General features: G+C 49.3%; 1 protein-coding gene across 1 annotated transcript in view; it reads left to right on the forward strand.

Annotated features, from left to right (window-relative positions):
* The window catches only part of LRRC49 (leucine rich repeat containing 49), a 111,744-nt gene that overhangs the window by 6,406 nt on the left and 81,775 nt on the right, over nucleotides 1-23,563 (forward strand). The window contains exons 2-6 of the mRNA XM_038750563.1: nucleotides 873-929; nucleotides 4,628-4,718; nucleotides 8,940-9,042; nucleotides 9,409-9,612; nucleotides 16,277-16,343. Of these exons, the coding sequence (XP_038606491.1) occupies nucleotides 873-929; nucleotides 4,628-4,718; nucleotides 8,940-9,042; nucleotides 9,409-9,612; nucleotides 16,277-16,343 (522 nt within the window). The remainder of the gene's footprint in view (nucleotides 1-872; nucleotides 930-4,627; nucleotides 4,719-8,939; nucleotides 9,043-9,408; nucleotides 9,613-16,276; nucleotides 16,344-23,563) is intronic.

The raw sequence follows: 23,563 nt of genomic DNA on the forward strand, positions 1-23,563 counted from the left end.
TCCCCAATTTACAGATGAAGGAACTGAGGCCCAGAGAAGTTATTCAGTCAGTCGTATTCCTTGAGCGCTTACTGTGTGCTTACTTTGTGCAGAACGTACAATATAACAACAAACAGGCACATTTCCTGCCCACAACGAGCTTACAGACTAGAGTTATATCAATCAATCAATCAATCGTATTTATTGAGCGCTTACTGTGTGCAGAGCACTGTACTAAGTGCTTGGGAAGTACAAGTTGGCAACATATAGAGACAGTCCCTACCCAACAGTGGACTCACAGTTATATGACTTGCCCAAGGTCACACAGCCGAGAAGTGGCGGCGTCGGGATTAGAACCCAGGTCTTCTGACGAGCCCTGACGACCCTTGCCCTTAAAGCTGGTAGGGCCTCGACCTCGGATTAAAGACCACCACTGTGAGGGGACGAGTGAGACTTTATGAACTTTTGAAAATGGTTTGCCAGGAATTTCGGGGGAAAAGTCTTATTTGGGAAAGTGGTGAATTTTCGTATGGCAGCTTCAAGGCAGACGATAGGTAATCCGATGAGCTAAAATCTTGGCTGGTGTATTGGAAAATAAGATAGAGACAGTTCAACGCTGCCTGTAGAAATTAGCCGTGTGCCGGAACCTTTCATTTGGGTTTGGCTGTGTGCTCTGAGCTAGCTGTTGGCTTCCGAGAGGAGGAAAGAGGCTCGTATTGATCTGAAAAAATCATTAAGGGAGACTCTATTGCTGTTTCTGGCATTCTCATATCGTTTTATTCTGGCCAGTGTTTATCTTCTTCGTGATGCCTGAATTTTTTTTTTTCTTTTTGCATTACTGAATTTTTGAATTCCGTGCAAGCTGCTGAGGCAGTGTAATTTTGAAATTTCAGGTGAATTGCGGGCTGCACCTGGTGATCCAGACGTCATCACTACCGGAGAGAAACAAAGTGAGGTTTAAGGGGGTTTCACACTGACCGAGAGGGAGTCGTTCCACCCCCCTACCAACCGTGGGGTGACGTTAGGGTCAAGCTCTCTGTGGGCAGGCAACCTGTCTTGTGCTTCTTTTGTAGCCTGCAGCTTTCCCAGTCTAAACCGAATCCATCTCCAGATGGCTGTGCAGCAGCCCACTGTGACCCTAGAGAAGGAAAAAAAAATTGATTTTAAAGGAAACATTTAGTAGTGAGGCTTAATTAGGGAGCAGCGTGGCCTAAGGGAAGGAGCACAGTCCTAGAGAAGCAGCATGGCTCAGTGGAAAAGAGCCCGGGCTTTGGAGTCAGAGGTCATGGGTTCAAATCCCGGCTCCGCCAACTGTCAGCTGTGTGACTTTGGGCAAGTCACTTAACTTCTCTATGCCTCAGTTCCCTCATCTGTAAAATGGGGATAATAATAACATTTATTAAGCGCTTACTATGTGCAAAGCACTGTTCTAAGCGCTGGGGAGGTTACAAGGTGATCAGGTTGTCCCACGGGGGGCTCACAGTCAATCCCCATTTTACAGATGAGGTAACTGAGGCCCAGAGAAGTTGTGACATGCCCAAAGCCACTCAGCTGACAATTGGCAGAGCCGGGATATGAACCCATGACTTCGGACTCCAAAGCCCAGGCTCTTTCCACTGAGCCACGCTGCGTGGGACAACCTGATCACCTTGTAACCTCCCCAGCGCTTAGAACAGTGATTGGCACATCATAAGCGCTCAATAAATGCCATTATTATTATTATTATTATTGCAATTTTCAAGTGCTGAGGACACTGCATGGCAGTCAGTAGGTGCCCAATAAATAGCATTCCCGCTAGTTTAAGGCATGGAGTTGGAAGTCGGAGGCGGTGGCGGTCCGTCACTGAATCTGCAGCCAACTCTGTGAAATGTGATATGCCACTTTTGGGATGCGTGCCAGGCTTCTAGACTGTGAGCCCACTGAGGGACCGTCTCTATATGTTGCCAACTTGGACTTCCCAAGCGCTTAGTGCACACAGTAAGCGCTCAATCATCATCATCATCATCAATCGTATTTATTGACCGTATTACTATGTGCAGAGCACTGTACTAAGCGCTTGGGAAGTACAAATTGGCAACGTCTAGAGACAGTCCCTACCCAACAGCGGGCTCACAGTCTAAAAGATAATGACATTTATTAAGCACTTACTATGTGCAGAGCACTGTTCTAACCGCTGGGGAGGCTACAAGGTGATCAGGTGCCCCACGGGGGGCTCACAGTCTTAATCCCCATTTTACAGATGAGGGAACTGAGGCCCAGAGAAGTGAAGTGACTTGCCCAAAGTCACACAGCTGACAGTTGGCAGAGCCGGGATTTGAACCCACGACCTCTGACTCCAAAGCCCGGGCTCTTTTCACTGAGCCACGCTGCTTCAATCAACCAATCAATCAATCGTATTTATTGAGCGCTTACTATGTTCAGAGCACTGTACGAAGCGCTTGGGAAGTACAAATTGGCAACACATAGAGACAGTCCCTACCCAACAGTGGGCTCACAGTCTAAAAGGGGGAGACAGAGAACAGAACCAAACACACCAACAAAATAAAATAAATAGGATAGAAATGTACAAGTAAAATAAATAAATAAATAAATAAATAAAAATAGAGTAAAAAATATGATTCGATTGAGTGAATGCCCTGCCTGTAGAACGGCAATGACAGTGTCCTCACTTCTCCCAAACTGCTGTGCCGCCGGGAAAACGCGTGTTATGGTGAGTGGATCTTGGCCCACAGTGGGGCCGTGAAGAGGATGTTGGGACTTTGGCAAAGCGATTACAGTGGTAGACGGACCTAAAACTCCGGAGGGACGAGAGTATCCGATTCACGTCGGAATCCCGGCAGTCGGGCGGAGCGTTGTTTTCGGCAGCCAGGTTTGTGGGGTGCCGACCAGATGGCGAGACACTGGGGGGGGGTTCAGCCCCGGCCCGTCTTAGCGGTTCTGGGGGACCCACCGTGGTCTTTTCCAAACTGGAAAAGACCGACCGATTTGCCCCGAGACCCTCTCGATGCCCGAGAAGCGACTTGGGCTAATCGATAGAGCCCGGGCCTAGGACACAGGAGGACCTGGGTTCTAATCCTGGCTCCTCCACTTGTCTACTGGGCGACCTTCGGCAAGTCACTTCTCTGTGCCTCAGTGACCTCACCTGGAAAATGGGGAGTAAGCCTGGATGCCCCATGTGGGACAGGAACTATGTCCAACTTGATTAGATTATGTTGCCAATTTGTACTTCCCAAGCGCTTAGTACAGTGCTCTGCACATAGTAAGCGCTCAATAAATACGATTGATGATGATGATTAGCCTAGATTCAATCGTATTTATTGGGCACTTGCTGTGTGCAGAGCACTGCACTAAGCGCTTGGGAAGTACAAGTTGGCCATGTATAGAGACGGTCCCTACCCGACAGTGGGCTCACAGTCTAGATCTATCTACCCAGCGTGGCTGAGTGGAAAGAGCACGGGCTTGGGACTCAGAGGTCGTGGGTTCAAATCCCTGCTCCGCCAACTGTCAGCTGTGTGACTTTGGGCCAGTCACTTCACTTCTCACCTCACCTGTAAAATGGGGATTAAGACTGTGAGCCCCCCGTGGGACAACCTGATCACCTTGTAACCTCCCCAGCGCTTAGAACAGTGCTTTGTAGGTAGTAAGCACTTAACAAATACCATCGTTATTATTATTATTATTATTATCTATCTACCCCAGTGCTCGGTACAATGCCTGGCCCATAGTAAGCACTTAACAAATACTATAAAAAAATAAATAAAAGGAGCTGTGTTGGCTCCTTGGTTTACAAACTCTTTGCTAATTCAAACTTATAATTAATTACAGCGTTGATTAAGCGCTTCCTTTCTGCCAAGCCCTGGGGTAGAGACAGGAGAGTCAGACGTGGCACAGTCTTTAAAATAGGTTACCCGATCCTTCTGGGTGGAGACGGTTAATTTGGCTAAATGGGGCGTGTGGTGACAATATCAAGGAAAGTGAGAAAGGCTGCCCCTCATTCCTCCAGGTAATAATAATAATAATAATAATAATGACATTTATTAAGCGCTTACTATGTGCAAAGCACTGTCCTAAGCGCTGGGGAGGTTACAGGTGATCAGGTTGTCCCACGGGGGGCTCACAGTCTTAATCCCCATTTTTACAGATGAGGGAACTGAGGCACAGAGAAGTGAAGTGACTTATAAGCGCTTACTATGTGCAAAGCACTGTTCTAAGTGCTGGGAAGGTTACAAGGTGATCAGGTTGTCCCTTGGGGGGCTCACAGTCTTGGTCCCCATTTTACAGATGAGATAACTGAGGCCCAGAGAAGTGAAGTGACTTGCCCAAAGTCACACAGCTGACAATTGGCAGAGCCAGGATCTCTGATTCCGAAGCCCGGGCTCTTTCCACTGCTTATCTCTGAGCCAGGATGCAGAGGAAATGCCTCAGACAGTCAGTCAGTCCGTAGTATTTATTGAGCGCTTACTGTGTGCAGAGCACCCTACTAAGCTCTTGGGAGAGGACAGCATAATAATGAGCGGGCACATTTCCTGCCCACAACGAGCTTGGAGTCTGCAGTCTCCCCAAACCCCGGAAGCGTTTCCCAGTAGGGTGCATTGTTTGGTGTGTCTCTGACCCTCCTCCTCCCCGTTTTCGTTGAACATCATTTTAGCCGTTCGAATTCAGACTCAACAAGGACCCGTCGTCCTTCCACAGCCGCCTTCTGCAGCACGACCTCGAAAAGAGCTCCTCCAGCAGACAAGGTACCGTCCCCCAGCAGACGCCCGCACCGCTCGCCTTCCTCGGCCCTCTTGCCTCGGTGGCCTCGTGCTCCTCTGGATCCTGGGTGGGAATCCCTGTGCCCGGGTGGGAAGGCTGGCTGGGAATTGGGGTCCACTTCGCTGCGGATTGGTCACTGGGTAGCCACGGAGCCTGGATCGGTGGGGGGATCCCCCTGCTAGAGGGCCGTCAACTCGTTGTGGGCAGGGAATGTGTCTGTTATATTGTTACACCGTACTCGCCGAAGCGCCAAGTACAGTGCTCTGCACACAATAAGCGCTTATTATTATTATGATGATAATGTACTGTCGAGTTGTTTCCGATTCATAGCGACTCCCTGCATATCCTTTCTCCAGAACGTCCCGTCCTCTGCCATAATCCGCAACCTTTCTAACGGTTCTTCCGTTATCGTTGTTTCGGTCTCTATCCATCTAGCTGCCTGTCTGCCTCTTCTACGTTTTCCCTGGACTTTTCCTACCATTACTGTCAGAATTAGTCGTCCTGATTAAGTGTCCAAAATATGCTAATCTAAGTCATTTGGCCTTCCAGAGAGCACTTTGGTTTAATTTGCTCCAAAATCAATTTGTTTGTTTTTCGGGTATTCGCAAAAGCCTTCTCCCAACACCACATTTCAAAAGAATCGATGTTCTTTCTATCCTGTTTTTTCACTGTCCAGCTTTCGGATTCATACATCGTCACTGGAAACACCGTAGAGTTGACAATTTGTATTTTCGTGGCGATTGTTACGGCAGCACATTTCATGACTTTTTCCAGGCTCTTCATAGCAAGTCTTCCTAACATTAATCTTTGGCGTATTTCTTGGCTACTCGTTCTTTTATTATTGATTATTGATCCCAGGACAGAGAAATTGTCAACTATTTCAATCTTCTCTCCATCCACTACAAGTGTGTTAAAACTTCCAGCTGTCATGATCTTTGTTTTCGTGACATTCAAATGTAGGCCCACGTTTTTGCTCTGTTCCTTAACTTTTAATAATAAGCCCTTTAAATCTTCTTCACTTTCTGCTAGAAGGGTTGTGTCATCAGCGTAACAAAGGTTGTTTATATTCCTTCCTCCAGTCATCCAATGCGGCTTCTTCCATTAGGTATTCGGTGTAAAGGATGGACAGATAAGGCAATAAGATACATCCTTGTTTTACACCCTTACTGATAGGAAACTAATTTGTTTCTCTATATTCTATTCATGCAGTCATATTTACTGAGCACTTACTGTGTGCAGAGCACTGTACTAAGCGCTTGGGAAGTACAAATCGGTAACATATAGAGACGGTCCCGACCCCACAGCAGATTCTTATTGTAGCCTCCTGTTTGTCATACAGGTTCTGTATTAATGCAGTGAAATGGCCCGGCATACCCATTTTCCTTAATGTGCTCCACCGTTTCTCGTGATCCACGCAGTCAGAGTCCTAACTATAATCAATAAAGCACATAATAATAATAATGATGATGGCATTTATTAAGCGCTTACTACGTGCAAAGCACTGTTTTAAGCTCTGGGAAGGTTACAAGGTGATCAGGTTGTCCCACGGGGGGGCTCACAGTCTTCATCCCCATTTTACAGATGAGGTAACCGAGGCACAGAGAAGTTAAGTGACTTGCCCAAAGTCACACAGCCGACAGTTGGCGGAGCCGGGATTTGAACCCAGGACCTCTGACTCCAAAGCACGGGCTCTTTCCACTGAGCCAAACTGCACATGCTGACTTCCTTTTGATATTCTCTTGGTCCTTTCAATTATGCAAGGGACATCGGCAGTAATATCTCGCGTCCCTCGTCCTTTCCGGGATCCTGCTTGAGCATCGGCCGATTTGCGTTCTGTGTGGGCCTCCGTTCGACGCTGTGTGACTTTTAGCAGCACCTTGCTGGCGGGGGAGATCGAGGAAACTGTACGATAATTGTCCCATTTAGTCCCATCTCCTTTCGTCAGTATTGGAACATAAATTGATCTCTTCCAATCAGATGGCCATGGAGTGGTTAGCCAGACCCGTTGACATAATTTGGTAAGGACTTTAACCGACTCCTTTCCAGCTGCCTGAAACACTTCAATAGGAAGCCTATCAAAGCCAGTTGCCCTACTTTTGGCAAGGCGGTGTAAAGCTGACCTAACTTCACTTTCCATGGCGAGTGGCTCTAATTCAAAAGGAGCTTCTTCAAGTACTTCTCGTATATTGCTATCTTTCTGGTATAGCTCCTGTGTGCATTCTTTCCAACTCTGATTCCACTGGTATCATTTATCGTCAGCCCATCTTTGCTTTTGACAAAGCCAATACGAGGACGAAATGTTCCCTTAATTTACTTAATCTCCTGAAATCGTGGTCTTGTCCGCCCGCATTTATCGACTTTCATTTCTTTACATATGCCGTCATAATATTCCCGTTTGTCCTTCCTGGCAGGGAATTCTCGGCTCAGTTCTTTAACCAGGTTCTCTTGTCCTCTGATTTTCGTTTCCTCCCCTTTTTTTGGCTACTTCCAGAGTTATGTTTGACATCCATTTTGGCTTTTTCTTCTTCACGACCTTTGCAGTACAGTGTCACTTTCTTCCTTGATGACATTTTTAATCTCCATTCACATTTTCTCTGGTTCCTCGTCTATGAGATTAAGCGCCTCAAATCTATTTTTTACATGATCCTTAAATTCAGGAGGAATATCCGTCAGGTCATATTTGGGCATGATTGATCTTTCTAAGTTTTATCCTGAGTTTACACATTAACAGCTCATGATCTGTTCCACAATCAACTCTGGGCCATGTTTTTGCTGCCAAAATAGAAATCCTCCTTCTCCTTCTACAAATAATAGAGTCTATTTGATTTCTATATAGTCCATCTGGTGAAGTCCATGTGTACGGTCGTCGCTTAGGTTGGATAAAGTACAGTGCTCTGCACATAGTAAGCGCTCAATAAATACGATTGATGATGATGATGATGATAAAGAAGATGCTGGCCATAAAAAAGTCATTTGATTTACGGAACTCAATAGGTCTGTCCCTGGCTTGATTCCGATCTCCAAGGCCATATTTTCCAACCACCTTCATTTCCATTCCATTACCGATTTTTGCATTCCAAACCCATCTTGCTTGCAGCTTTTAACAATCTCTCTCCACCCTTCATCTTAAAAACCTATTTCTTCTTGCTCTGCATCTGTTGTTGGGGCATACACCTGAAGTATTGTCATACTGAATGGTTTTCCTCTGAACCCAACAGATATCAATTGGTCATTGACAGCATTAACAAATACTAATTAAAAATTTTAAAAAAGCCTCCATGGCAAGGCTTCACTCCCCTCACACGGGCAGCAAGGAATAGTGGAGTGAGTCAGAGGGGTGGGCGAGTCCACAGTGACGAGACCGAGGCTGGGATAAAGTGGTTAAAGTGGGGATGCGGGAGCCAGGGCTGAGTAGATAGAGAGGGGGCCCGGGGCCAGGCCTCCGAGAGTCAGGAGCCAAAGGAGGGAATAATAATAATAATAATGATAGCATTTATTAAGCGCTTACTATGTGCAAAGGGAAGCGGAGGATGCAGGATCCTAGGGGGGATCCCGGGCGTGTAGTGGAGTTGCGAACCTTGGACCACTTCTGGAGTTCTCCAGCTTTTCTAAGTAAAACCGAGGCCTCTTCCTCCTACCGCTCTCCTCTTTCATCATCATCATCATCAATCGTATTTATTGAGCGCTTTCTATGTGCAGAGCACTGTAGTAAGCGCTTGGGAAGTACAAATTGGCAACATATAGAGACAGTCCCTACCCAACAGTGGGCTCACAGTCTAAAACTAGAACAACAGTCTTTCCCTCCTCCTCCCCGCTTCTCAAGTAGCAGCGTGGTCTAGCGGTTAGAGCACGGGCCTGGGAATCGTGGGTTCTAATCCCGGCTCTGCCACTTGTCTGCTGTGTGACCTGGGGTGGGTCACTCTACTTCCCTGTGCCTCACCTGCAAAATGGGGATTGAGACTGTGAGCCCCATTTGATTGTGTCTTCCCTAGCGCTGGCACATTCATTCATTCATTCAATCGTATTTATTGAGCACTTACTGTGTGCAGGGCACCGTACTAAGCGCTTGGGAAGTACAAGTTGGCGACATATAGAGACGGTCCCTACCCAACAACGGGCTCACAGTAAGCGCTTAACGAATACCAGAATAATGAAGAATAATTAATTATTCCTCCCTTCTTCTCCATCTCCTCCTCCCCCGACAGGCGACCATGTCCATTTTGGGAGCTCGTCGGTGCAGTCCTTTCCCACCCTCCAGCGCTCTTCCGAGGATAAAATGGTCCACTCGGACAGGCTGTCTTTGGAAAGGTGAGGCTGTTCCCGAGCTCTCGTGGGGGCTGGACTGGTGCCACTCCCTGACTCCCTGACGGGCTCGGTCTGCGTCGGCCCGGCCTGGTCAGCCAGGAAGACCAACCCTCCCTGTAAGCCCCGCAAGGACGGGGATCCCTTGTCCGGCTCCTACTATGCTCAGTACGGGCCTACAGTGCTCAGTAGGTGCTCAATAAACGCCACGGGCGATGACGAGAGAACGCTTACGTGATTGCTAAAGTCGCATCCGCGGGCTGAGATTTTGGTGGCTATTTTCAGGGTGGACGGAGGCGTGGGCTTCGTCCCCGGACATGACGGCGAGAGGGGCCTGGCCCTGACCCTTCTGTCCCTCTCGCCCTCCCCCAGGCAGAAGCTGACTGCCTGCCCAGTCATCGACGGGGATGAAAACCTCCGCCTGCTGAACTTCCAGCACAACTTCATCACGCGGATCCAGAATCTTTCCAACCTCCAGCGCCTCATCTCCCTGGATCTGTACGACAACCAGATCGAGGAGATCAGCGGGCTGTCCACCCTGAGGTCACTACGGGTCCTCCTGCTAGGGAAGAACAGGTAATCAGTCAAGCAGGGAAACCGCGTGGGAGGCAGAGGCCCTGGCTTCTGATCCCAGCTCTGCCACGTGACCTTGGGCAACTCACTTCACTTCTCAGCGCTTTTTCCCTCGTCTGTCAAATGGGGATTGAGACTGTGTGCCCCACATGGGACATGGGGACTGTGTCCAACTCGATTTGCTTGCATCCACTCCAGCGCTTAGTGCAGTGCCTGGCACTTAGCAAGCGCTTAACGAATACCATCATCGTCATCATCAGCCCTCCTTAGCCGCCTGAACCTCCAACGTCTGCTGGTGGGAGGCAGCCGAGGCTCTCCTGAGCGGGGGAGAGATCAATCAATCAATCAATCAATCAATCGTATTTATTGAGCGCTTACTGTGTGCAGAGCACTGTACTAAGCTCTTGGGAAGTCCAAGTTGGCAACATATAGAGACAGTCCCTACCCAACAGTGGGCTCACAGTCTAAAAGGGAGAGATGCCGCTCCCTCCCTTCATTCATTCATCATCATCATCATCATCAATCGTATTTATTGAGCGCTTACTATGTGCAGAGCACTGTACTAAGCGCTTGGGAAGTACAAGCTGGCAACATATAGAGACAGTCCCTACCCAACAGTGGGTTCACAGTCTAAAAGGGGGAGACAGAGGACAAAACCAAGCATACTAACAAAATAAAATAAATAGAATAGATATGTACAAGTAAAATAAATAAATAAATAGAGTAATAAATATGTACAAACATATATACATATATACAGGTGCTGTGGGGAAGGGAAGGAGGTAAGATGGGGGGATGGAGAGGGGGATGAGGGGGAGAGGAAGGAAGGGGCTCAGTCTGGGAAGGCCTCCTGGAGGAGGTGAGCTCTCAGCAGGGCCTTGAAGGGAGGAAGAGAGCTAGCTTGGCGGATGGGCAGAGGGAGGGCATTCCAGGCCTGGGGGATGACGTGGGCCGGGGGTCGATGGCGGGACAGGTGAGAACAAGGTATTTGTATTCGTATTCGTATTTGTTGAGCGCTTACCATGTGCCAAGCACTGTACTAAGCGCTTGGGAAGTACAAATTGGCACCGTAAGCTTATTGTGGGCAGGGAATGTGTCTGCTTATTGTTATAGTGTACTCTCCCAAGTGCTTAGTGCAGTGCTCTACAAGCAGTAAGCGCTCAATAAATACCACCGACCGACGGACGACCGAGTCGGGCTGGGCCGTGCTCTGGTCTCTGTGGGTGACTTGGCCAACTGGTTGGATCCCAGGCGTTTGGCTCCTCGACCCCCTCCTGAAATAGAGGGTGAGGCTGGGGGAAGGATTAAAATGGCCTCAGTCCGGTGTTTTCATTAGAAAATAATTCCTCCTTCCGTGCCCGCCTAACCCCCCGCAACTTTCGGGGATCCCTCAGTCAGAGAAGCAGCAGCTGGAGTTTCCAAGAAAGCCATGGTAGCCGCCCCCAGAGCTTGGCCTAGACAGGCCTGGGGGCCCTGAGGGAAGAGAAGCAGCGTGGCTCAGTGGAAAGAGCCCGGGCTTTAGAGTCAGAGGTCATGGGTTCAAATTCCGGCTCCGCCAACCGTCAGCTGGGTGACTTCGGTCACTTCTCTGTGCCTCAGTTCCCTCATATGGAAGATGGGGATTAAAGCTGTGAGTCCCCCTTGGGACAACCTGATCACCTTGTAACCTCCCCAGCGCTTAGAACAGTGCTTTGCACATAGTAAGCACTTAACAAATACCATTATTATTATTATCCTCACAAGGCCAGGATCTGAACCGGCAGCTGACACCTGGACTCCGGACGTAAATGTTTGCAGCCGAGGAAGGTGGGGCGTCTCTTCCGGATTGACTCTGTTGTGCTGTGAGGAATTATTTTTCTTGTTTTGTGGCCGTTGGAAAGAGAGGGCCAGGGGGAACACAACGGTCTCAGACACTTCTCTGTCCTGGGGCCGAACACAACGCTGTTCTCGGGACGGTCTCCGCCGGCCAGCAAGGGTCCAGCTGCTGACTCCTGGCCGTGGGTGGGCTCAGAATAAACTTTTTCTCTGCCCAAAGAAACAGCTCGACCCCGATAACGGGGGAACCTTCACGGCTCACTCTCTCGTTTCCCTTCCTGGGTTGGCTTCTCCCCCTTTTAGACTGTGAACCCACTGTTGGGTAAGGACTGTCTCTATATGTTGCCAACTTGTACTTCCCAAGCGCTTAGTACAGTGCTGTGCACACAGTAAGCGCTCAATAAATACGATTGATGATGATGATGATGAGAGGGTCCGCTGGGTCGGAGAAGCAGCCGCGCCTGGGAGGCGGAAGAACCTGGGTTCCAATCTGAACTCTACCACTTCTCTGCGGTGTGTCCTTGGGCAAGTCACTTCACTTCTCTGGGCCTCAGTTACCTCATCTGGAAAATGGGAATTAAGACGGTGAACCCTGTGTGGGGCAATTACGCTGTATCTATCCCAGCACTTAGAGCAGTGCCTGGCACGTAGTAAGGGCTTAACAAATACCTATTATTGTTATTATTATTGTTATTTTTATTAGAGAGGCAGCGTGACTCAGCGGAAAAAGCCCGGGCTGGGGAGTCAGAGGTCATGGGTTCAAATCCCGGCTTCGCCTCTTGTCAGCTCTGTGACTTTGGGCAAGTCACTTCATTTCTGTGGGCCCCAGTTCCCTCATCTGTAAAATGGGGATGAAGACTGTGAGCCCCACGTGGGACAACCTGATCACCTTGTATCCTCCCCAGCGCTTAGAACAGTGCTTAGCACATAGTAAACACTTAAATGCCATCATTATTATGAGAAGCAGCGTGGCTCAGTGGAAAGAGCCCGGGCTGGGGAGTCAGAGGTCATGGGTTCAAATCCTGACTCCACCACTTGTGTTCTGCACACAGTAAGCGCTCAATAAATACGAATGAATGAATGTCAGATGTGTGACTTTGAGCAAGTCCCTTCACTTCTCTGTGCCTCAGTTACCTCATCTTTAAAATGGGGATTGAGACTGAGCCCCACGTGGGACAACCCGATCACCTTGTATCCTTCCCAGCGCTTAGAACAGTGCTTGGCACATAGGAAGTGCTTAACAAATGCCCGTTGTTGGGTAGGGACCGTCTCTATATGTTGCCAACTTGTACTTCCCAAGCGCTTAGTCCAGTGCTCTGCACACAGTAAGCGCTCAATAAATACGATTGAATGAATGAATGAATGAACGCCCGCTGTTGGGTAGGGACCGTCTCCATATGTTGCCAACTTGTACTTCCCAAGCGCTTAGTCCAGTGCTCTGCACACAGTAAGCGCTCAATAAATACGATTGAATGAATGAATGAGATGCCATCATTATTATTATTGCTAATATTTTAGACTGTGAGCCCACTGTTGGGTAGGGACTGTCTCTATATGTTGCCAGCTTGGACTTCCCAAGCGCTTAGTCCAGTGCTCTGCACACAGTCAGCGCTCAATAAATACGATTGATTGATTGATTGATTAATATTATTATTATTGTTATTTTTATTAGGGGCGTTTCAAGCCCACCAGAGGGCGCTGCGGTCGCAGCAAGTGAGTGGCCGTTATGGCCGCCTCAGCTGTCGTAATTACTTCGGGCCACCAGAGGGTGCTGTCTCAGCGCGTGGCTTAGTGGAAAGAGCCCGGGCTTGGGAGTCCGAGGCCGTGGGTTCGAATCCTACCCCCGCCACTTGTCTGCTGTGTGACCTGGGCCAAGTCACTTCACCTCTCTGCGCCTCAGTTCCCTCGTCTGCAAAATGGGGATTGGGGCTGTGAGCCCCAGTGCTGTGGGGAGGGGAAGAGGGTAGGGCAGCGGAAGGGAGGAGAGGAAAAGGGGGGCTCAATCTGGGAAGGCCTCCTGGAGGAGGTGAGCGCTCAGTAGGGCTTTGAAGGAAGGAAGAGAGCTAGCTTGGCGGATGTGTGGAGGGAGGGCATTCCGGGCCAGGAGGAGGATGTGAGCCGGGGGTCGACGGCGGGACGGGCGAGAACGAGGCCCGGTGAGGAGGTGAGCGGTGGCGGAGGAGCGGAGGGTGCGGGCTGGGCTGGAGAAGGACAGAAGGGAGGTGAGGTAGGAGGGGGCGAGGTGATGGAGAGACTTGAAGCCGAGAGTGAGGAGTTTTGGCTTCTTTCGAAGGTTAAAAGTCTGCCCATCCACCAAGCTAGCTCTCTTCCTCCCTTCAAGGCCCTACTGAGAGCTCACCTCCTCCAGGAGCCCTTCCCACACTCAGCCCCCTCCATCCCCCCGCCTTACCTCCTTCCCCTCCCCACAGCACCTGTATATATGTATATATGTTTGTATGTATTTCTCTATTTATTTATTTGATTTGTACATATTTATTCTATTTATTTTTGCTAATATGTTTTGTTTTGTTCTCTGTCTCCCCCGTCTAGACTGTGAGCCCACTGTTGGGTAGGGGCCGTTTCTATATGTTGCCAACTTGTGCTTCCCAAGGGCTTAGTACAGTGCTCCGCACACAGTAAGCGCTCAATAAATACGATTGAATGAATGAATGATAGGTGACCTTACTATAACCCAGCCTGCCCATTTTGCGTCTGTAATGTCAGCCTACTCACTGTGCCTCGATCTCATCTATTTCACCAGCTTCCCCTTGCCCACATCCTGCCTCTGGCCTGGAATGCCCTCCCTCTTCATATCTGACACCGTCCAAACCTTATTGAAGGTGTACCTCCTCCAAGAGGCCTTCCCTGACTGTCCTCGTTTCCTTTTTCCCCCCACTCCTTTCCGCGTCTCCCTTCATTTCTAGACTGCAAGCCCATTATTGGGTAGGGATTGTCTCTATCTGCTGCCGAATTGTACTTTAATAATAATAATATAACAATGATGATATATGTTAAGGGCTTAGTACAGTGCTCTGCACACAGTAAGCGCTCAATAAATACGATTGAACGAATGAATGAATGTGGGACAGGGATTGTTCTGCATCTCCCTTTATTTCTAGACTGCGAGCCCGTTGTTGGGTAGGGATTGTCTCTATCTGCTGACGAATTGTACTTTAATAATAATAACAATAATGATGGTATTTGTTAAGCGCTTAGTACAGTGCTCTGTACACAGTAAGCACTCAATAAATACGATTGAATGAATGAATGAATGTGGGACAGGGATTGGGCCCTCCCCTCCTCCCCCTCTCCATCCCCCCCGCCTTACCTCCTTCCCTTCCCCACAGCACCTGTATATGTGTATATATGTTTGTACGGATTTATTACTCTATTTATTTATTTATTTTACTTGTACATATTCTATTTATTTTATTTTGTTAAAATGTTTTGTTTTGTTCTCTGTCTCCCCCTTCTAGACTGTGAGCCCGCTGTTGGGTAGGGACCGTCTCTATGTGTTGCCGACTTGTACTTCCCAAGCGCTTAGTCCAGTGCTCTGCACACAGTAAGCGCTCAATAAATGCGATTGAATGAATGAATGAATGGGAGCCCCCCCTTCTAGACTGTGAGCCCACTGTTGGGTAGGGACCGTCTCTATATGTTGCCAACTTGGACTTCCCAAGTTCAGTCATATTTATTGAGCACTTACTGTGTGCAGAGCACTGTACTAAGCGCTTGGGAGAATACAAGATAATAATACAATACAAAGATAATAATACAATAATACAATAAACAGACACATTCCCTGCCCACAACAAGCCCCCCTTCTAGACTGTGAGCCCGTTGTTGGGTAGGGACCGTCTCTATATGTTGCCGACTTGTACTTCCCAAGCGCTTAGTCCAGTGCTCTGCACACAGTAAGCGCTCAATAAATACGATTGAATGAATGAATGAATGAATGAATAAATACGATTGAATGAATGAATGAATGGGAGCCCCCCCTTCTAGACTGTGAGCCCGCTGTTGGGTAGGGACCGTCTCTATATGTTGCCAACTTGGACTTCCCAAGTGCTTCGTCCAGTGCTCTGCACACAGTAAGCGCTCAATAAATATGATTGAATGAATGAATGAATGAATAAATACGATTGAATGAATGAATGAATGGGAGCCCCGCCTTCTAGACTGTGAACCTGCTGTTGGGTAGGGACCGTCTCTATATGTTGCCAACTTGTACTTCCCAAGCGCTTCGTCCAGTGCTCTGCACACAGTAAGCGCTCAATAAATACGACTGACTGACTGAATGAATGAATAAATACAATCGAATGAATGAATGGAAGCATACAGTCCAGAGCGGGAGACATTTAATGGAAATGAATAAATTGCAGATATGAACATAAGTGCCAACAGAGATTGCTTCTCCCCACAGCAGTCCCCCAGCAAGGGGCGGCCCCAGCGGTCCCCAGGACTCTCCCTCCTTTGCCCTGGAAGCCACTCGCTTGCCCTCCCACCCTTTTTCCCCCCCTCCGGATCCCCCCCAAGATCCCTCCTTATTCCAGATGCATCCGTTTCTCCACCAGATCCTCGGCCCCCCCTGTGAATGACAGCTGACGCCCCGGGGCCGGATGACCTGCCCGGCATGGCGTGAACCCCGGGCGGGTGGAGGTGACGCGTGGCAGTGGCTTCTGGCCAACTCGGGTCAACTCTCCCCCTTCTAGACTGTGAGCCCGCTGTTGGGTAGGGACCGTCTCTATACGTTGCCAACTTGGACTTCCCAAGCGCTTAGTCCAGTGCTGTGCACACAGTAAGCGCTCAATAAATACGATTGACTGAATGAATGAACATGTATGTCTTTCAGAATCAAGAAAATTTCCAGTTTGGAGAGTCTGACCAGCCTGGACGTCCTGGATCTGCATGGAAACCAGGTGGGGTCCACCACGCTTAATCCCGGCACCCAAGAACCTTTCAGTCAATCAGGGCATTTAATGAGTGCCTACTTGGGGCAGAGTAATAATAATAATAATAATTATTGAGGTATTTGTTAAGCACTTACATGTGTCAGGCACTGTACCAAGTGCTGGAGTGGAGACAAGGAAAGCGGGTTGGAATCAGTCCCTGTCCTACGTCGGGTTCACAGTCTCAGTCCCCATTTTACAGGTGAGGGAACTGAGGCCCAGAGAAGTGAAGTGGCTTGCCCAAGATAATAATTGAGGTATTTGTTAAGCGCTTACATGTGTCAGGCACTGTACCGAGTGCTGGAGTGGAGACGAGCCAAGCGGGTTGGAATCAGTCCCTGTCCTACGTCGGGTTCACAGTCTCAGTCCCCATTTTACAGGTGAGGGAACTGAGGCCCAGAGAAGTGAAGTGACTTGTCCAAGGTCATACAGCAGACAGGTGGCGGAGCCGGGATTAGAACCCGTGACCTTGGGAAGCGCTGCTTCCCCCACTAGTCACTTGGGAGAGGACAGTAGAGTGAGCAGTTGTGATCCCTCCCCGAGAGGGCTTTACACTATGGGACGGGGCAAAATCCTCACCAAAATAAATTACAGGGAAGGGAAATAATACACCCTAAAGAAATGGGCATGAGCACAGCAGGGGAGGAAATTTGTAAGCGTGCAAATGTTTAGACGACAGCAGACGGATGTGCTGAAGAGAAGAAATTGGGTGGGGAGATGAGGATCAGGGAAGACCTCATCATCGGTGGTATTTATTGAGCGCTTACCGTATGCAGGGCGCTGTACTGAAGGACACGGGAGAGCACAATACCACAAGAGTTAGTAGACCTGTTCCCTGCCCACAGCGAGTTTACAGTCTAGAGGAGCTTACAGTCCTGGAGGAGACGGGATTTCGGAGGAGTCGGTCAGTCGTATTTATTGAGCGCTCACTGCGCCATGTGCTTTGGAGAGTATAGTATAACAATAAACCTTCTAGACTGTGAGCCCATTGTTGGATAGGGACTGTCTCTATATGTTGCCGACTTGCACTTCCCACGCGCTTAGTAAAGTGCTCGGCACACAGTAAGCGCGTGGCTCGGTGGAAAGAGTCGCTTAGAACAGTGCTTTGCACATAGTAAGCGCTTAACAAATGCCATCATTATTATAGTATTATTATTATTATTATAAATACGATTGAATGAATGAATGAATAAACCGACGCATTCCCTGCCCACAACAAGAGCTGTGGTCTGCCGGACAATAATAATTTTGCTCAAGATCACACAGCAGACATTTGGGGGAGCTTGGGAGTCAGAGGTCATGGGTTCGAATCCCGGCTCCCCCAAATGTCTGCTGTGTGATCTTGGGCAAGTCACTTAAATTCTCTGAGCCTCAGTTCCCACATCTGTAAAATGGGGATTAAGACTGTGAGCCCCACGTGGGACAACCTGATCACCTTGTATCCCCCCAGTGCTTAGAACAGTGCTTTGCACATAGTAAGTGCTTAACAAATGCCATCATTATTATATTATTATTATTATTATAAATACGATTGAATGAATGAATGAATAAACCGGTGCATTCCCTGCCCAGAACAAGAGCTGTGGTCTGCCGGACAATAATAATTTTGGTACTTGTTAAGCGTTTACTATGTACCAAGCACTGTTCTAAGCACTGGGGTAAATACTAGTTAATCAGGTTGGACACAGTTCCTGTCCCACGTGGGGCTCATCGTCTCAATCCCCATTTTCTAGATGGGGTCACTGAGGCACAGAGAAGTTAAGTGACTTGCCCAAGGTCACTCAGCAGATATGTGGCGGATCCGGGGTTAGAACCCAGGTCCTTCTGACGCTAAGCCACACTCCTCCTCAAATGCGAAAGGGGAGGGGGATGCACTCGGGAGGGAGGGCGGAAGGAAGAGGCCAGCGGCCGGAGAGACGAGAGCCAGGCGAACGGTTTGGCCGGAGAAACGCCCGGACCCGGAGGCCGGACCGAGCGGATGGAAGAGAGTTTCTTCCCCGTCAGTTGGACGGAGGGACCATTGGGCCGAGTTTTCCCCGACCAAAATTCATCCGAGACAGGAACCCCGCACGCCTGTAACATGTGGACTCCAGTTCCCTCTGCAGCATCTGACAAGTTCAACCGAACAAACAGTCGGGAAAGAGCCGGAGAGAGCGACCCCATTTCTGCCATTAGTCGGGAGAGCAAATCGAAACCACCTTGGTGTGGGGTCGTCGGTCTCCCCCTGCCTCCTCTCTCATCCTCTCTTCCATTCCCTCCTCTCGCTCAGCCGTCTCTCGAAGGACCCTCCACCTGTTTTCATTCATTCGTTCATTCAGTCGTGTTTATTGAGCGCTTACTGTGTGCAGAGCACTGTACTAAGTGCTTGGGAAGTACAAGCTGGCAACATATAGAGACGGTCCTTACCCAACAGCGGGCTCACAGCCTAGAAGGGGGAGGCAGACAACAAAACAAAAAACGTAGACAGGTGTCAAGTCCCCACCCCTCCTTTCTCCCTGTCTAGATCCACTCTCTCCCGGCCTTCTTCCCCCGAGAATCTCCACCGTTCGTTCTCCTGTCTCCTCACCCGCTGCCTTCAAACGTGCTCAAACCTTCTCTCCGTTCCAGTTTTAGACTGTGAGCCCACTGTTGGGTAGGGACTGTCTCTATAAGTTGCCAATTTGTACTTCCCAAGCGCTTAGTCCAGTGCTCTGCACATAGTAAGCGCTCAATAAATACGATTGATGATGATGATGATGATTCCAGTGCCCCTTCCAGCAATCTCCCCTCTCCCCACTCCCGTTCCTCTCCAAACTCCTGGAATGTCTCGGATCCATCCACTGCCTCCCCTTCGTCTACCTCCGCAATCCGGTTTCTTCCCCCTTGGTGCTCCGGTGACATCCTCCGCGCCCAATCTACTCCATCTTTATCCTCCTTGACCTCTTGGCCATCTTGGACACCGTGGGCTTCCCCCTTTCTTCCTGGTTTTCCCGTTCGGTTGTTCGGACGTTGGCCGGCCAAAACGTCGGTCTCCGATCTGCTCTGGGGTCAAGTGCCGGCTTTGAGTTTCCCCTTGCAGGTAGAATGGCAGTGAGCGTGTTTATTATCCAGGCACTTTGCGGGTCATAAGGGGTCATCAGCGCTTAGAACAGTGCTTTGCATATAGTAAGCGCTTAATAAATGCCATTATTATTATAAGGAAGGCCCGCTAATGGCTGCTGAACACCATAAGTTTGGGAAGAGAGTAAGAGACCGGAAGATTCCTCAAGTTTTCCCCTCATCATCATCATCATCAATCGTATTTATTGAGCGCTTACTGTGTGCAGAGCACTGTACTAAGCGCTTGGGGAGTACAAATTGGCAACATATAGAGACAGTCCCTGCCCAACAGTGGGCTCACAGTCTAAAAGGGGGAGACAGAGAACAAAACCAAACATACGAACAAAATAAAATAAATAGAATAGATATGTAAAAGTAAAATAAATAAATAAATAGAGTAATAAATATGTACAAACATATATACATATATACAAGTGAACTCTGGATGTCAACTGCCTTTCCCAGTGTGGCTCAGTGGAAAGAGCCCAGGCTTGGGAGTCAGAGACCGTGGGTTCTAATCCCGGCACCTCCACTCGTCAGCTGTGTGACTTTGGGCAAGTCATGTCACTTCTCGGGGCCTCAGTTGCCTCATCTGTAAAATGGGGATGAAGACTGTGAGCCCCACGTGGGACAACCTGATCACCTTGTATCCACCCCAGCGCTTAGAACAGTGCTTGGCACATAGTAAGCGCTTAACAAATACCAGCATCATGATTATTATTATTTTTTCCCTTTGAGAGAAATCTCCCAGAGAGGAAAACAAAGTTTGAAGGCTTCTAGAATCCCAGGCGGGAGACAGTGGGTGCCCGTGGCGGCGGTGGGACTTTGAAGGACCCCTTGCTCTTCCCTACAGTGAATCCATCCGCCGCCCGGGAATGCGAGGGCGATGTTGAATTTTCGAGCCGGGCAGAGAAAATATTCTGTTGTAAAATACATTGGAAACACATGTGGGATCGCACGTCTGAAACAGTCGATGGGCTGAAGCTATCCAGTTGGACCAAAAATGTGACATCGGCGTCAGAGCCCGAGGGGCTGGGCTGAGATGGCGGAGAGAGGGGGGCTTTAATGGGGATCTCTTTTTTGGGGGGGAGAGGGGAGGCTGGGGGGCAGGATCTGAGCCGAGCCTGCCTGCTGGAGGCACAAATCACTATTATACTGTGTGACTTTAGGCAAGTCCCTTCACTTCTCTGGGCCTCAGTTACCTCATCTGCAAAATGGGGGTTGAGACCGTGAGCCCCACGTGGGACAGGACTGCGTCCAACCCGACTTACTTGTGTCCACTCCGGCGCTTAGTATACTGCCTGGCATGTAGTAAGTGCTTAACAAATGCCGCAATTATTATTATTATTACAAGTCCCTGGAATTCCAGGCTCGTTTTCCAGGCAACACGGGCTGGTATCTGGGGTTTTAGAAGCAGCATGGCATGGGAGTCCGAAGGTCATGGGTTCTAATTCTAGCTCCACCACATGTCTGCTGTGTTTCCTTGGGCAAGTCACTTCATTTTTATGGGCCTCAGTTCCCTCCTCTGTAAACTGGGGATTAAGACTGTAAGCCCTCTCCCCCTCGTCCCCCTCTCCATCCCCCCATCTTACCTCCTTCCCTTCCTCACAGCACCTGTATATATGTATATATGTTTGTACATATTTATTACTCTATTTATTTATTTATTTTACTTGTACATATCTATTCTATTTATTTTATTTTGTTAGTATGTTTGGTTATGTTCTCTGTCTCCCCCTTTTAGACTGTGAGCCCACTGTTGGGTAGGGACCGTCTCTATATGTTGCCAACTTGTACTTCCCAAGCGCTTAGTACAGTGCTCTGCACACAGTAAGCGCTCAATAAATACGATTGATTGATTGATTGACAGGGACTGTGTCCAACCCGATTTGCTTATAATAATAATAATGTTGGTATTTGTTAAGTGCTTACTATGTGCCAAGCACTGTTCTAAGCGCTGGGGTAGATACAAGGTAATCAGGTTGTCTCAAGTGGGCTCACCGTCTTCAACCCCATTTTCCAGATGAGGGAACTGAGGCCCAGAGAAGTGAAGTGACTTGCCCAGAGTCACACAGCTGACAAGTGGCGGAGCTGGGATTAGAACCCACGACCTCTGAGTCCCAAGCCCGGGCTCTTTCCGCTGAGCCATGCTGTTTCTCTTGTATCCATCCCAGTGCTTAGTACAGTGCTTGGCACCTAGTAAGTGCTTAATAAATACCATAATTATTATTGTTGAGCCCATTGTGTGGGCTCCTTTGGGAAGACCAAGTTTGCGGTGTGGCTTCCAGAGGCCTGGCCTAAGGGAAGAGCATAGGGCTGGGAGTCCGGAGACCTGAGTTCAAATTCCGACTCCGCCACTGACCCTCTGTGTGACCGTGGGCAGGTGACTTCACTTCTCTGGGCCTCGGTTTCCCCGTCTGAAAAATGGGGATAAAATACCTCGCGTTCCTTCCCCTTAGAGCGGAAACCCCGAGTGGGACAGGGACTGTGTCCCGGCTGATTGTACTGAATCAAGCCCAGTGCTTGGCACAGAGTGGAAGAGATTGCATACTCAGAAGTCTAGGGAGAAAGGGCAGGAGACATGTTAGTTCAGACACTCGAAGTTCTGCAAAAGTTCCTTCCATGACTCATGCAGTCCCTCTAATAATAATAATAATAATGATGGCATTTATTAAGCACTTACTTTGTGCAAAGCACTGTTCTAAGCACTGGGGAGGTTACAAGGTGATCAGGTTGTCCCACAGGGGGCTCACAATCTTAATCCCCATTTTACAGATGAAGTAACTGAGGCCCACAGAAGTGAAGTGACTTGCCCAAAGTCACACAGCTGACAATTGTCAGAGCCAGGATTTGAACCCCTGACCTCTGACTCTAAAGCCCATGCTCTTTCCACTGAGCCACGCTGCTTCTAAGTCACACAGCTGACAGTTGGAGGAGCCGGGGTTTGAACCCATGACCTCTGACTCCAAAGCCCGGGCTCTTTCCACTGAGCCAAGCTGCTTCTCCTGATAATTAAATGATAATTTGTTCCCTGTGCCTCAGTTACCTCACCTGCAAAATGGGGATTAAGACTGTGAGCCCAATGTGGGACAGGGACCGTGTCCAACTTGACTAGCTCGTATCTACTCCAGCGCTTAGCTCGGTGTCTGGCACATAGTAAGTGCTTAACAAGTCCCATTTAAAAAAAAATTTAAAAAGTTTCTGTTCTGAGAGGCAGGGATGGAAAGCCCCACCTCCAAGCACCAGGAAGCTGGAGAAGCCTTCTTTCTTGATTGTCCAGCCCAATGGCCAGCAGCGACTACCGGCCAAAGAATTTGCCCCAGAGGACCGGCTCCCCGCTTGTTGTGGGTCATCGCTGGTTGTGGGAGAGCCCCGGGTTTCCGCCGTGCCCCCTGCAGAACTGGGTCTGAGACATAGCCTTGCAACTTCCCAAGCGCTTAGTACAGTGCTCTGCACATAGTAAGCGCTCAATAAATACGATTGATGATGATGATGCAGCTAAGGACACGACTTACCAGCCCGGCCTCTTTCTTCGGATGCAAGTAGGGTGGGTGAGGTGTCCAGTAAGCGAGGGACCACCGTGACAGGGGAGGGACGGCGTGGCGAGGCTCGTGGACATTAATGAGGCCGGGACTGTCGAGGAGGAGAAGGTGGGAAGATAGTCAGGGAAGGGCTGGAATGGTCAAGCTCGGGCTGGGGGCTTGGGAAGGGACGGGAGAGGGGCCTATCTTGTGTCTTGTGGTGTAGGATGCTGCCCAGCTGTTTTCAGTCTCCACCGAAGAAGAGGAAACAAGTTTAATTTGAAACAGGAGGCGAGGCCGTGCCCAGGATGAGGAACCTTCCTGAGGGGGAACGGGCGGGGTGAAAATAGGACAGGACGTGGAAGAGGTTTGCGGGAATGGGACACCCGGGTCTCTTTTCCAAGGAGAGGCGCCTCCGCCTCCAGTGAGCCGGGTGCGGGGGCGTCCTTTGGGGATGCTCTTCTCAGAAGAGCGGTGTTGCCTGCGTCCCCCTTTTGCTCATTCACCCCTCTGACGGCAGGTGAAACATCTTCGGGACCCTCTGAGGAAGAGAACAACCCCCACGTAGCTTCTGGTCGTGGCAGCCGTCCG

This window comes from Tachyglossus aculeatus, chromosome 8 (assembly GCF_015852505.1).
Source record: "Tachyglossus aculeatus isolate mTacAcu1 chromosome 8, mTacAcu1.pri, whole genome shotgun sequence".
In the NCBI taxonomy this organism is placed as follows: Eukaryota; Metazoa; Chordata; class Mammalia; order Monotremata; family Tachyglossidae; genus Tachyglossus; species Tachyglossus aculeatus.